The sequence below is a fragment of the Mytilus galloprovincialis genome, chromosome 13 (assembly GCF_965363235.1).
Source record: "Mytilus galloprovincialis chromosome 13, xbMytGall1.hap1.1, whole genome shotgun sequence".
In the NCBI taxonomy this organism is placed as follows: Eukaryota; Metazoa; Mollusca; class Bivalvia; order Mytilida; family Mytilidae; genus Mytilus; species Mytilus galloprovincialis.
Window position 1 is genome coordinate 26,568,583 of NC_134850.1, and position 14,361 is coordinate 26,582,943.

Here is a 14,361-nt window from a genome sequence, read left to right on the forward strand (position 1 = left end):
AAACAGATGCCAACAATGACAACTTGTTAGATTAATGCTGAGTTCACACGTAATTCGAATTCGATTCGCATTAACTAATTCGCATTCGAAACGTATTTCTAATGCGAATTATTTAATTCGAATTAGCCAATTCGAATCAATTCGAATTAAAAAAAGAAGAGTGTGTGAACGCGATTAGCGAATTCGATTCGCATTCGATTCGAATTCAATTCGAATTAAAGGTACGTGTGAACGAGGCATTAAATGTGTTTTATGAATTTATTTCACTTTATCATCACTTTCTTCGTCTGTTGAAACCTTTAAGACTTTTTTCTCAGTACTGTTTTATTTTTCTAAAGGGACGTAACACCACTACTAACCGTGTATGAAATAAGCCCCGCCTTCTTATTACCTTAAATGGAATATAAAGGGACGCAACTCCACTACCAACCGTGTATGAAATAAGCCCCGCCTCCCAACTAACCTAAATTAAATATTAAATATACACGGTTTCCACGAAAATGTAAAAAAAAAATTTGTATAGCTATGATTTTCAACAATTTCTCAAAGTCCAAAGCCCGTAATTTCGGCAAAAATTATTGGAGCGGAACGAAACTTATACTTGATCTGTAACTCATCATGGTTAACTTACATACCAAAAATCATCCCAATATCTGAAGGCGTTTAGAAAAAAATTTGTATAACTGTGATTTTCAACAATTTCTCAAAGTCCAAAGCCTGTAATTTCGGCAAAAATTATTGGAGCGGAGCGGAACGAAACTTAAACTTGATCTTTAACTCATCATGGTTAACTCACATACCAAAAAATCAGCATAATATCTGAAGGCGTATAGAAAAAACCTCAGTATAATGGTTTGTTGAGGAATTACGGAATGACGGAATTTCGGACAAGGGTAAAACTAGATGGTTCGTTGGCATAAAAATGTAATTATAAGTATTGAATGCTTCTTTTTGTAACTTCATAGGGTTGCAAAAGCGTTGACCGTGCGCACATTTTTAGAATGAAGCGCTTCTGCGCTCATACAAAATGTACTTCGGTCAACGCTTTTACACCCCAATAAAGTTACAAAACGAAGCATTCAATTCTTAATTAAAAGGAAAACAATATGAACGATTATTTTCGTTCGCAACTCAAAATTTGTCGGAACATGAAAAGATACTGTAACAATTGTAAAATCTTTTAACAGATTTCTTTCACATTTGACAAAATCATTATCAAAATGAATAGAATTAAGAAAGATAAAAGGAGGAATAAATATTATTAATTGTTATAGGTACTTTCACTGGGTCCGATCGATATTATCTTGCATAAGTTTTCTTGCAGAGGCGGATTTAGGGGGGGGGCCCAGGGGGCCCGGGCCCCCCCTTTTTGGGAAAAAATTTGGTTGCTTATATAGGGAATCACTGAAGCGTGACTGGAGCGGGCCCCCTCTTAGGTCAGTCAATGGGCCCCCACTTATGAAAATTTCTAGATCCGCCACTGTCTTGTCCGTCATCGCCCTAAACATGCTTGAAATACCTGCGACTGGACGTTAAGTCATTTTTTTTCCGTTCGATTTATATTAAACGTCAACGTGTTTGCTTGTTGATACAACAACAGCCATACTTAATTTAGTGGAAATAGGTATAAATAGTTTCAAGAAAGACCCCAGTTCTAAATTTAGATATACACTGTATATGACAACGCCCAAACAATAATATAGACATGTAGTACTTTTAGTGGACTTGCATATATATGACGCGGTGTCTTTTACCATATTTGTTTTATCTTAGAAATAAACAGATTGAAAGTATTTTCAATTTTTATCGCTCTTTTATCCAGTATATTTAATAATATACCTAAGTACAAAAATTAAAACACATTCAAGCAATATCATATATATACAAATGTACATTCAAGTATAAAACTGTGTTTTCATAAGACTTTTGGGCGATATCATTTTCAAAAGAAGGCCTATCCAAATTCCGTGATAACAATAACAAGGTTTTTGTTACAGATAGAAATAGGAAGATGTGGTATACATATAATCTCCCCATTTATCGATAATAAATAAAAGAATTTTTTGATTATATAAAAGGAATAATAACGATAATTATAATGATAATAATGATAATAATAATAAATTTAAATCTAATGATAATGACAAATTATAATTTAAACCCCTACCTTTTGTTGTGCTCAAGTAGCCAAGATCCGCAAACCAAATATTTATATTGTCACTACCAGGGTTTCCCCTGGGTCAATTATTTTTTTCGCCACCTATTTCGCCAAAACAATATATTTTTCGCCACTTTATTATTTTTTTCGCCAAGTAACACAATATATTTTTCTTTTAAAATTTTCCTTTTTTCCAGCCCCCCTCCCCTAAATAAGAAGTCGTTTTTACAACAAAACGAAGCAAGAATTGATCCCTCGTGTAAGGTGTAGTCATTACATTGAAGGGTTACTCTCATGCCAAACTTTTTGAATAGATTTCTTCATAACGACAGTTTTCTTTTCTAGACCATCGTAAATAAGTAAAACTATATGCTTGAAACACGTGTGTCACTGAAACGACTTTGGAGTACCCACTCAAATCAATGATCTATATGAAAGTTAAATGATAAAGTTTTAAATCAGAGACCTTTCTTGCTTTTGAACATTTTTCGTCATAACAACAATTTTCTTTTCTGGACTATCATTAAAAGAAGGAGAGGCAGCGTAAAAATTTTGCTTCAAACACGTGCGTCGCAAAGTGGTTAATAGTTCCCTTTTATGACATGTGACAGAAGCCATTTAATCATATCATTTTGTTATATCATAACAATCAACACCTTTATTAATTATCCTTAAATTTGATGTCGATAGCTACGAATGATCTATGAATGCAATCAGCTGATTATTGATTTTCTGTCAAAATCTTAACGCGTTCAAGGTGAATTCCGAGTATTGTCTGATCGGTAAAGTCAGAGAAACTCGAAAAAAGTAAATAAACAAGATGGCTGAAAATAAATCGTTTTATATATTTCTTTCGCCAAATTCTTTCGCCAATGACGAATTTTAATCGCCACAATTATTATTTTTTCGCAAATTGCGAAAATGGCGACCGCCAGCGGAAACCCTGGTCACTACCAAATAAACTGCACCCTCCTTACGTAAAGTTACACTGTATAGCAATCAATGCATTAAATCAAATGTATAAACATTTAAATGTGATAGGGTTTTACGCGGAATTAATGAAGTAAACATTTCAAGATATAATTTAATTTGATATATGTTTTACATGTACTTGATCTTTAAAAGATAGGTACATCATTTCATAAGTAATTTAAAAAAATAATAATAAAAGAAAGCTTGGTCCGACATAGGTCATATTAGCTGTGGAAAGTATAGCTCTAAGGTCCTTATGATATGTTTTGATTGTTTGCGGAAGATGGAAGGAACATAGTCCGCAAATAGTTCAAAAATATCATAAGGACCTGAAAGCTTCGGTCCAGCATAGGTCATATTTATCACCCCATACAGTTGCCCTGATCAATTGAAACAAAAACAAAAAACAAATTAACGCAAATGTTTAAGTATTTCTCAAACTGTTCCATCTGGACTGTGGTCAACGGAAGTCATGCATCTCCTCAATTGTTACAAGGAAGCAATTATCTTGATTTCTGTATTCGTTATGGAAATTTTTTCACAGAGGAACAACTCATTTTGATGACTATACCGTAGTCTTTTCTTCCGTTAAACCATTATAAAATGAAATTCATCAATGGAATTTTATTTTTGGATCAAAAAAGCCTTACTTTCCAAATCAGTAAAGTGGTTGAACGTGAAAATTAGCCTTGGTCTTTCTAGTACCGGTTTGGGCTGTTGTATGTGGTATCTTATTCAACCAATGTATGTATTTTATCAATCGGTTGGTTACTTAACGTCCAGTGACAAATATTCCATGCATGTTCAGGACGATCACACAATAAACTTTTGACTCATTGACAGTATAATTTCTAGTATTTACACAATGTTGATGGTACAGTTATAATGTTAAAATTAAAATGACAGCTTAAACCTTTACACTATGCAAGAAATTGTTTTACATTGTCATTTTGGGGCATTTTATAGCTGACTATGCGACATGGGTTTTGTACATTGTTGAAGGCCGTACGTAATTTCTGTGTCATTTGGTCTCTTGTGGAGAGTTGTCTTATTGGCAATCATACCACATCTTCTCTTTTTTTTTTATATATATATATATATATAATATATGCAACGTCAAAGAACCATGAATGAATGTGTATAACCAAATACTCCACTTGTTTCTGCCAATACAGCTGCATACCAAACTTAATTGACCCACTACTAATTTTCATCCTTAAACTGACCTTTTCAAAAAATTTAATATGTTAAACATGCAATACGAGATTTTAAAAGTAAATAGACCATGATCATGATTAAGGGAGAAAATATAGGATGTGCTAACGCTAAAACAAGTGCATACCAAATGTTATTGACAATATAATTGGTTCCCTAAAATCACAAACTTAACAAATCAATGATACGCCGCCGCCAACTGCATGCCTATGTCTAGCCTCACTTCTTAGGGAGGAGACTAAAACTACCAGTATTTTTATTTCAAACTTTCACGATACGACCTTGTATGCAATTGGCAATATATTTCGGGTGTGTACATATATAATACGTTTTAAATCATTAAAAACATGACTTTGCCTTTGTGTAAAAGACATTTTCCTTTAGCATTATTATTATTATAGCTTTATTTTATATATATACAGTGTCTCATAAGTCTTTATAGGCTGGGTATTGAACCCTTTCTTTATGATCTTGTTTTGCAATTTAATCATTATAGATCAATATGCGACATTTAGATAAATTATTTATCTGAACTTATCTTATCTTTTCTTAGCGAAATCTTATTTTGAAAAGCTTTCATTTCGTGTTGTTTCATAGATTTTCTTATACAAGTGTGTATATACTTGATGTAACAAAATATTACCCCGGATATTGGTGGGATTCGTGTTGCCAAGTATTTAGGTTTTTTATGATGTGTGGACTGTTGTTTGCCTTTTCGTCATTTCGTTGTTTTTGATGGTATTATTTCGTCAGCCTCTTTTCGACTTATGATTTTTGATTCTTGCTTCCCTATTTTCAGTCTATTTTTTATTGTGAGTTTTATCAAATACTTTTTGGATTCTGTACTAATTTAGTGTTTTTATGTTCTGACTTTTATGCGTTTTAACCACATCGTTCATAAGTCCGTTGGTCATGGTAGATGACTTGCCAGCTGAAGCCCACCTCCGAGAGCGGGATTTTGCTCGCTGTGTTGAAGACCCATTGGTGGTCTTCGGCTGTTTTCTGCCCTTTGGTTGGTTTTTTGTCTCTTTGAAACTTTTCCTATTTCCATTCTCAATTTCATTACAAAATAGACTAATGACAATACGCGTATAAAAAAGAAGATGTGGTATGATTGAAAATGAGACAACTCCCCATAAGAGACCAAATGACACAGAAATTAACAGCAAAAGGTCACCGTACAGCCTTCAACAATTAGCAAAGCCCATACCGCATACTCAGCTATAAAAGGCCCCTAAATGACAAGTCAGCTTCTTTTCTATAATCCAGGAATCGTATACATGTACCATGCATAATCGTTTCTTGAAATAATGTGTACAGCTTCATTTGCTTAATAACATTACAGATTCTTTATATATATATATATATTCTTTTATTACAACTCTAGATCTTAGAAATAATTATTATCTAGGTGAAATAATTCTGCAAAAACAAAAACAAAAATCAAACACATTAAATTATCTATTTATAAATTATTTGACTAGACAAGATACAAAACTTATAATAACTTAAGAAGAACTCAATTGTAGGACAAATAACAATTGGAAAATCCATTGGAAGGAATATGCCAATGGCAGAATCTATAAAACAAAATGATGATGGCAAAATCCATGAAAAACTGATGTAATTTATAAAATCTATTGAACAAACTTGCAAATATATCAAGTGGACATTCTTTGTGACATAAATGCCTACTAACAGGGCAAATGTAAAATATATATATATAATTCAAACAAAATATGTTGTAACACATATTAAGCAGAATGCTCGTTTTCTGCACTTCTTGCGAGAAGTAAAACAGTATCATATAAAAAAGTTTCAGTTTATAACATTGGACAGTTATTATTCATATCCAAATGATGACACTGCGAATTCATTCTATTATCATTGATTTAAAAAAAAATTGTTGATCCAAAAAATATAACATGATTTATAATCTTTCTCTCAATCAATTCTCTAAACTATTTGATTTACGGGGTTCACAAAACTAAAATTTGTGCTAGATAAGTCTATAAAAATCCTTTGATGTACGTTTTGCATACGGGATATTTTTCCATTGCAGGAGTACAACTAACACAACACACAATGTGTCCACATGGTAGAAAGCCAACATACGGGATATTTTTCCATTGTAGGAGTACAACTAACACAACACACAATGTGTCCACATGGTAGAAAGCCAACATACGGGATATTTTTCCATTGCAGGAGTACAACTAACACAACACACAGTGTGACCACATGGTAGAAAGCCAACATACGGGACATTTTCTTATGACAGGAGCACATGAAAAGATGTCCACATGGTAGAAAGACAATGGAGGCATCTAATTCTAAACATACTTTGCCGAGTCGCAGACCACACAACTGTCTGAAAGACAGCTGCTATTGGCAAAATCCATGGAAAGACACACGGTCAACATGTTTTAGAAATAAACGACAAACTTTTACATACATGAATGCATAGTTGCATATGCATCGACTAAAACGCTATGATGAAGTTTTTTGAATGTCGTATTCTTTTCTTGTGAGGCATAACTTTTTTTCTTAAGTTAGTCTTGTTCTCTTAGACAAATTGAATCTTCAGGATCGGTTATATGTTTTTCCTTATCAAGAGACGCATATTTTATCTTTAATTGACTGCTTAACATGTCCATGCCATTAGCATCTAAAGCTTGCAATATATCACCAAGGCAAGCATCGTCAGCAGCTCTTTTCTTCCAGGATACTAAACATCGGTATACTTGTTCTCTGACTCCGTCATGTTGATGGTCTATACGAATTTCATCTATTTTATTATTTATTTCTTCTACATTTGGATATACGTTACCTAAAATATAGAGAAGTCTTTGGTTAAATTAAAATTTCTCAAATGCAGTATTTAAACAAAATTGGATCCATCAGTTACTATGGTGATCTATCTTTGCTAACATCCACGTCTAATGTCTTGAGAATATTGTGTCATTGGCGATCATACCAAGTTTCCTTGTTTTATATAGGTCTTTTAGTTAGTGAAAAATCACGTTAATCTGTTCAGCGAGTCAGAATATCACGAATAAAAATTTACATAAAATTTTTATACTAAGTCCAGAATGAAACTCAAAGATTAAACATTTCTTAGTGTCTAGTGAATTAAGAATCTTTTGTTGATGATGATGATTTTTGGTGTGTAACGCCACTTTTAACTCTATTTGCTATTTTGTGACGATCACGGCGCAACTGACAATCATAGTTAATTTTAATATTCGAGTCAAACGCAGTGTGTTTCCTTTAATATTTTATCTTTTTAGATAGAAATTTATGAGATTGGGTATAAAACCGGTGCTAAGCAGTTCTATAGTATATTGCTAATTCTCTCATAAATCAGCCCATGATGCAATGACCAGTTGATTATCATTTAAAAAAAAGAAACACGTTGTTTTCAATAGACGTTAAACATTTTGATTAATTCTTACTCTTCGCCTTAAACTGTTGAATTCAATAACACATACTAAAGAGAGTCTACAATAATAACAAGCACAAATGTAAACTTACTGAACAGTATTCTCATGAAATCAACCCAAATGGAATTCTTGAGTTGTATCTTATTTGCCACTTCGGTGAATAACTGGCTCCATTTATTTCCACTGTGGTCCGAGTTGCCTACGAAACATAATACACGTAAAAAAAGTAATGACTAATGTTTTCATAACTAATACTACTACTCTTCTACTTGAACTACGATGTCTAGACGTATTTTTAAAGACTTGTTTTTAGGAGTATATCGTAGTTAGATCTTTCAATATTGTTTTTTAACCGTTTTCTTTTTGATCAATTAAACATTACACATATGTATTGCTATACGTTTATGAAAAACAAATGTCCTGTATACTCTTGATACCGTTCTTATAGTTTGGCATTTTGGCACACAAGGTATTGCTTTTTGCAGAATGTTAATGACAGTTTTACACTAAATCCGTTGGCGGTTTGCTTATTGATATTCTAGTCTGTGATAACATGATCATTTATCAGACTTTGAACTAGCTTTCAGTAACTGTGAGTATTCTTATATCGATATTTCATATCTTTTGTCTTTACACGCTATTTCCAATCCTTTTTTATATTTTGTTCTTACGCTGTCTGTTATATTTGTATTTTGTGTATTGTTCCATCATGAATAAGGTTGATTGTTTGATTTTTTTTTTAATTGTTTGTGTCTTTATATCCGACTAAACGGTATGGGTTTTGTCAAATGTTGTAGACCAAGTGACATAGTTGCTTAAATCCACGTTGTATTTGACTTTGTTGGACAGTTGTCCGATTGGAAATCTTCAACATATTCTTATTTTATATAGTAAGATTTTTAACATATTTTCACTACAGTATCTTACAGTTTGTAAATGAGAGGCAAAAGATACACAACAATTTGATTAACCTATTGATATCTGATTTCGCTATCTTCATATTATACGAACACACGAGTTGTTATAAAGATGTGGGTTGAATGGGATTTGATACCAAAGGACAAGTCTAGTAACAAAAATTCAAGGTTTCACTTTTTGAGCATAATATATAACAAAACAATGTATTGCCTATATAGATGAAATGCAGGGTTCTCAATCTTTTTTTACGGAAATGAAAGAGCAAAATTAATGTTCAACAAGATAATTGGTAAATATACCTGAAGAATTGTAGTGTACTAATGGTTTTGTGTCAACTTCGCTTTCGATCTCAACTTTAGGACAGAACAACTCTTCTTTTTCATGAATCGTGTTTTTATTGAAGTCTGTTACATCATACGTTTCACAATCTTTATCAACTTTCCTTCTAAAATAAGAAAGAAAAAAAAGTAAAAATTTGAAAAATCTTATGTATTTTTATTTTTAGAATTCTGTGTTTGCAGATAATATACCCTTTACATTGTTTGTGTATCAACAATAGGCTCAATGGTTGTTTTTTAAAGTCTCTCCAATTTACTCTTGAAACTCAAAGCAAACATTGTTTTACGATGGGACGATAGAAAACAGTCAAGTTTTATAAACGTGTGTTATCATCTTGGTACGTACTCTGTTCATTATTTGGAACTTGTTTGTATCTTTGAGATATTTGTTTTGCGTTACCTCTAATGAATTTGGTTTGATTTTCTGAATAATGCAACAGATTTTTTTTTAGGATCACTGCCTCAATAACGTATATCCGACATCCAATTTGCATCATAATGCTTACTGTTATAAATACAAAATTAGTATAAGAACTATACTTGTATATATACATAGTTTCATTAAGCAACACCTACCCAGCCGTTTTGTAAAGATTTAGTTTCCCCTTTCTGTGAAGACACACCACAGCTATAACTATACCAGTTATCACTAATAAAGTTAAAACTACAGGAGCAACTATGTAAATTATTGGCGTCTTATCTACAACATGCAACATGCTAAATGATTCATTTGATTAATTAATTGAAATATTTCTAATCGTCCTGTGGCAAATATTTCATGCATGTTAAAAGGCGAGGACACATTTAGTTATAAATCCATTTCTTAGATTCTTCAATATAAGTCTAGCGCGATAAAGGAATAATCTTTTGACTGTGATTTGATAACTTGGATGGCGACAAAAACTGTGTGCTCGATGTTAATTAAAACATATGGGGAACATTACTTTATCAAACATAACGCGGTTGATTTTTGCTGGAGCTAAAAGTACAATGTGTTTTCTACAAGTCATATGCTTTATTCAGTTAATTTTTCAATAAAAAAAAATCTGAACTTAAGTTCCTAATTTCCAAAATATTAATTATTAGATATAAAACAATTTATTACTAGTATTAACAAAATACTACCACCTCAACTCCTAGTAATAATACTACTAATATCTAACATATGAATGAGCTTTTGAATTTAAAGTGCAAGACATATAATATAGCTGAATAATGTATTACCCACTCACCGTGTGAAGTACATATGACGTTAGTTTTTTCATTACAGGCTTTATGAATTTTTCGATCATCATCACATGTCGAGCATGGCAAACATTTGGCTGTTAGTGACACGTTAGGAGAAAACGTTCCGTTCTCACACAGGGTACATACTGTATCGTGTTCAGGTGTTCCTAAAATGTTATAATGGTACAAAATTAGACACCATCTTGTATATTGTTGTGGAACTGTTAGAAGACAAGACACGTTTTTTTTTCTACAGAATTTTCGTGGTTATACGATTACAGAACTATTTGAAAATACCACTGACAGTTCAGTAATTTTATAATAGAACGAAAAGTTTGAAATATCATTCAGAAGTCTGAACTAGTAATTTGAGTAGAAACAGCTGGAGAACTACTGCACGTAGATTTTTTTGTTACTGAAAGAAAAAAAAACCAAAGTAACTGAACAAAATAATTGCTCATGATCAGTATATAATGTCTGCTTACCTGAAGTATGTACTTCCGTTCCTGGTTGGCACGGACTATGATGAATACATATCCATTCACCACTACCCTTTGAATGATTGAAATATCCATCCTTACAACGACATGTCATATCAGTTGTTGTGTTACACGTGGTTTCCGGTACAGCATTTTTGTCAATACAGTAAGCACTACATCGAGCACAGCTAGTTGCTATATTGTACTGGTTATTGTAATATCCGTTCTTACATGGTTCACACGTTACTATTGTTCCATTTGTTGTGCAGTCAGATTTTTTGTAAAAACCAGGAGGACAGACGAGGCATGTCAGACCATTATTAGATCTGTATGTCGATTGTGGACCGAAAGTTGTTTTCGGTTGTCGTTTAATTCTCTTCAAAAAATGATTTTCTACTTCCACATGATGCAATCCTGTACTTGTTTGAATAACCACCTCAGATGACGCTAGGTATGCTTCAATTATATGGATAACTAAACTCATATATATCAGCAATCCGGCAAACATAGTTGCTGGGCTTGTGCTAAAAATGAATTATTAAATTAGTTTAAATCTTGAACAGTATTATAGTTTTTGAAATAATTTTGAGGTTCAGTGCATTGTGAAAGGTTTGGATTATATACATGAAAAGAATGGGGGGGGGGGGGTAACGCCTTTACACTAGAAGCTACTTTCGAGTTCCGTTATTTTCTTTCGAGCAATTTTATTTGTATATCAATTGACCGGTTTCACGTGTCCATGTACTTATTAAACATCCTCGGATTTTATATATACATATTTATTTCAAACATTAAAATAAATTTATTTAAAAAAAATCTCCTGACGTACAAAAATTATTAGAACCTTATATTTCTTTTCTTTTTGTAATAATCAATTTTGATCAATGACGTCAATGAATAGATAGTACCTCTTATACAGTCATACAATGACACAGCATAATGTTTCCCAATTTATATAGGGTAGCTAGGTCTATTTATACAAATGGTGCTATTTTTAAAACATAAATACCCTGTACTATATTTAGCGTAATAAAGGGTGTGTGTAGACAACGTACAGTTGATCATATCAATAACCATATGGTATAAAATCAAATTATTTCATGCCTTTAAAAGGCGCAAGCCAGGGCCGACCGTGCAAGGGCTGTATAGCCAGTCAAGGTCTTTTAAAACTTCCATTTGTTGTAGTTTATCCTGACATAAAACGGTGCACTCAAGTTTTTGTGGTCTAGTGATTTTCATTAAACATGCAGTTCAGTGGCGGATCCAGGGGGAGGGTACCGGGGGTTGGAACCCCCTTTTTAGAACGGTGCATTTGAATGGGGACATGTAGTTGGAACCCCCCCCCCCCCCGCCCACACACACACACTTTTGTCCTGGGTTAGGCCCCTCCCTTTTAAAATGGCTGGATCCGCCCCTGCAGTTCAACTGTGTTACGTCATTTAACCTAACAAAATTTGTTTTATTTGATAAAAAAACAAGACAAAGACAAAACTTTCAATTACAAATCAAATGATTCACAAATCAGGTTGAAAAAAACAGTCAATTATGGGTAACTATAAGATCACGAGACACTCAAATTTTACAAGATCCAGGAGGAGGGTGTCCGAGGTTTGAACCGTCCTTTTTTGGCCGATCATAGCATTTGAATTGGGACATAAAGTTGCACCCCATTTTGAAAATGACTGTATCCGCCCCTTCAATACATGTACCTGTAATGAATTCAATTCAAGTGGGTTTGTTAAATTGACCCATCCAATGTTATACTCCTGAAACTTTCGTATCCTGCCAAGAACACCTTCAAGTTGGCCAATATTCAGATAGATAAACCAAACTCTTACCTTGCAAGTTGTACAGTATGAGAACGATTTTAAAGTTGCGGAAAGTCAGTTGTCATCGATTCCACAACAATGTTCAAATGATCGACACTACGTAATTGATACCTGTTGACTACATTGATCATAACTGTATGCATGACTAATTTACATACCCGTTAATTTAAATATAAAACTTTTATATATTTATATTTGGATTAATCAGGAGTGAATGTTGACAAATATAATTATGACCGACATAAAATTGATCTTTGTTCATCAGCAATGAACAAATATACAAAAAATTTTCATTGTTGTCGTAATTCTCTTAATCAACCAGTCTGAGAGCTCGATTTCATTCCCGGGAAAATTTAAGCTCGTGCAAGATGTGTCGTTTGGAAATCATAAAAGTGATGTTTTCTAGGTAAGATTTTCAAGGGTGACCAATTTTGCAGATAATCGTATGATAATGATGTGTGTTAAAATAGAATGATTAATCACAACTGAAGCGATAATCTATTATTCATCTAATTTTAATATACCCGGTAAATCAAATTACGTTTAAATTAGACTAAATAAAATAAAATAAAAGCTATTACATGTAATTAAAATACACATTTCTACAGTTAAATTCTTACTTTTCTTCTACTGAACTTTCTAATACACCCACAGCTATCAATAAATACATATCAATTGCATGATTACTATTCAAGGGTTATATTAATGTACTTCTTTAAATACTTACATGTACAGGTGTATTTTTTTGTACCACGTGAACAAGGATTGAAACACGATATGATATGGTAACTGGTGTGCGATACTTAATTTTGAACCTTTTCTTTTTTCATTTTTCAAAGTTATTTATTTTGTTTCCATTTTTAAATGGTGGTTGTTAAAATTTTGTCACATTGAACATTTTTCATTCATAAGTCTAGCATGTCGAAGTGACGTAGTAACTTCGCAATAAACATTTTAACTTTTCAACTCTCAACCAATCTGAGAGCTCGATTTCATTCCCGGGAAAATTTAAGCTCGAGCAAGATGTGTCGTTTGGAAATCATAAAAGTGATGTTTTCTAGGTAAGATTTTCAAGGGTGTAGACCTTTTTAAGAAAATCCAATTTTACAATAAGTAAATAGTTTATTAAGGTGTCACGATCCAATATACATCATCATATACAATATAAAAATCATTTAAAACCATATTAAATCTCTGTCTTTAAGACAGATGAGACACTTTCATCCTTTTCAAACTAAAAGATATATACTATAATGTAAAAGAAATATTTAAATAATAAACTTCATGATACTAAAAATTAGAAAAACTCCTTTAAGGTCATTTATACAATCAATAATGATTAAAAATTTACAAATTAATCTTCCTACGTTTAAACATAAGATGCAATGTCTTGGCTAATAAAACTTGAGCATGATCACAGTTCATAATAAAATCAAATTTTTCAGTCTATTAAACAATGTTGTTCTGTCTCTATAAAATTGTCATTGCAGAAAAGACAAAGTCTATCACATAACGGAGTAGTCGGCTTGGTGTAACGTCCGGTCTCAACCGCAAGCGATCCACATCGAAAGTTTGATAAAATGCGTCGATGGTCACGAAAATTGATTGTTTTAACAAATAAACTAGTTTTGAAATTGTTTTTAAACCTTCTGAATGTTCTAAGCTTGTTTCCCTTTACAGAATTTTTATCGTCAAAACATCAATTAACCATTTTTCTTTAACTATAGCTGTTAATTTGTCTTAAGCCATTCGTAGCTTTTGTTTGGTTGTTATGTTGAGATT

The 14,361-nt window shown here is 32.5% G+C and overlaps 1 protein-coding gene across 3 annotated transcripts; it reads right to left on the reverse strand.

Moving 5' to 3' along the window:
• Window positions 1-6,636: 6,636 nt before the first annotated feature.
• LOC143056767 (tumor necrosis factor receptor superfamily member 1A-like) lies at window positions 6,637-13,272 on the reverse strand. 3 transcript variants are annotated; one of them, XM_076229915.1, is made up of 7 exons: window positions 13,200-13,272; window positions 10,757-11,274; window positions 10,277-10,438; window positions 9,621-9,744; window positions 9,006-9,151; window positions 7,880-7,987; window positions 6,637-7,175 (listed from the first exon to the last, which is right to left on the reverse strand). In XM_076229915.1, exons 1-7 carry the CDS (start codon window positions 13,247-13,249, stop codon window positions 6,898-6,900), a joined length of 1,386 nt encoding a protein of 461 aa, XP_076086030.1. In that variant the 5' UTR covers window positions 13,250-13,272; the 3' UTR covers window positions 6,637-6,897. The 3 variants fall into 3 exon arrangements, with proteins under 3 accessions (XP_076086030.1, XP_076086031.1, XP_076086032.1); XM_076229916.1 differs by lacking the exon at window positions 13,200-13,272 and adding an exon at window positions 12,589-13,125; XM_076229917.1 differs by lacking the exons at window positions 9,621-9,744; window positions 10,757-11,274; window positions 13,200-13,272 and having other exon boundaries at window positions 10,277-10,430.
• Between the last annotated feature and the right edge of the window lie 1,089 nt (window positions 13,273-14,361).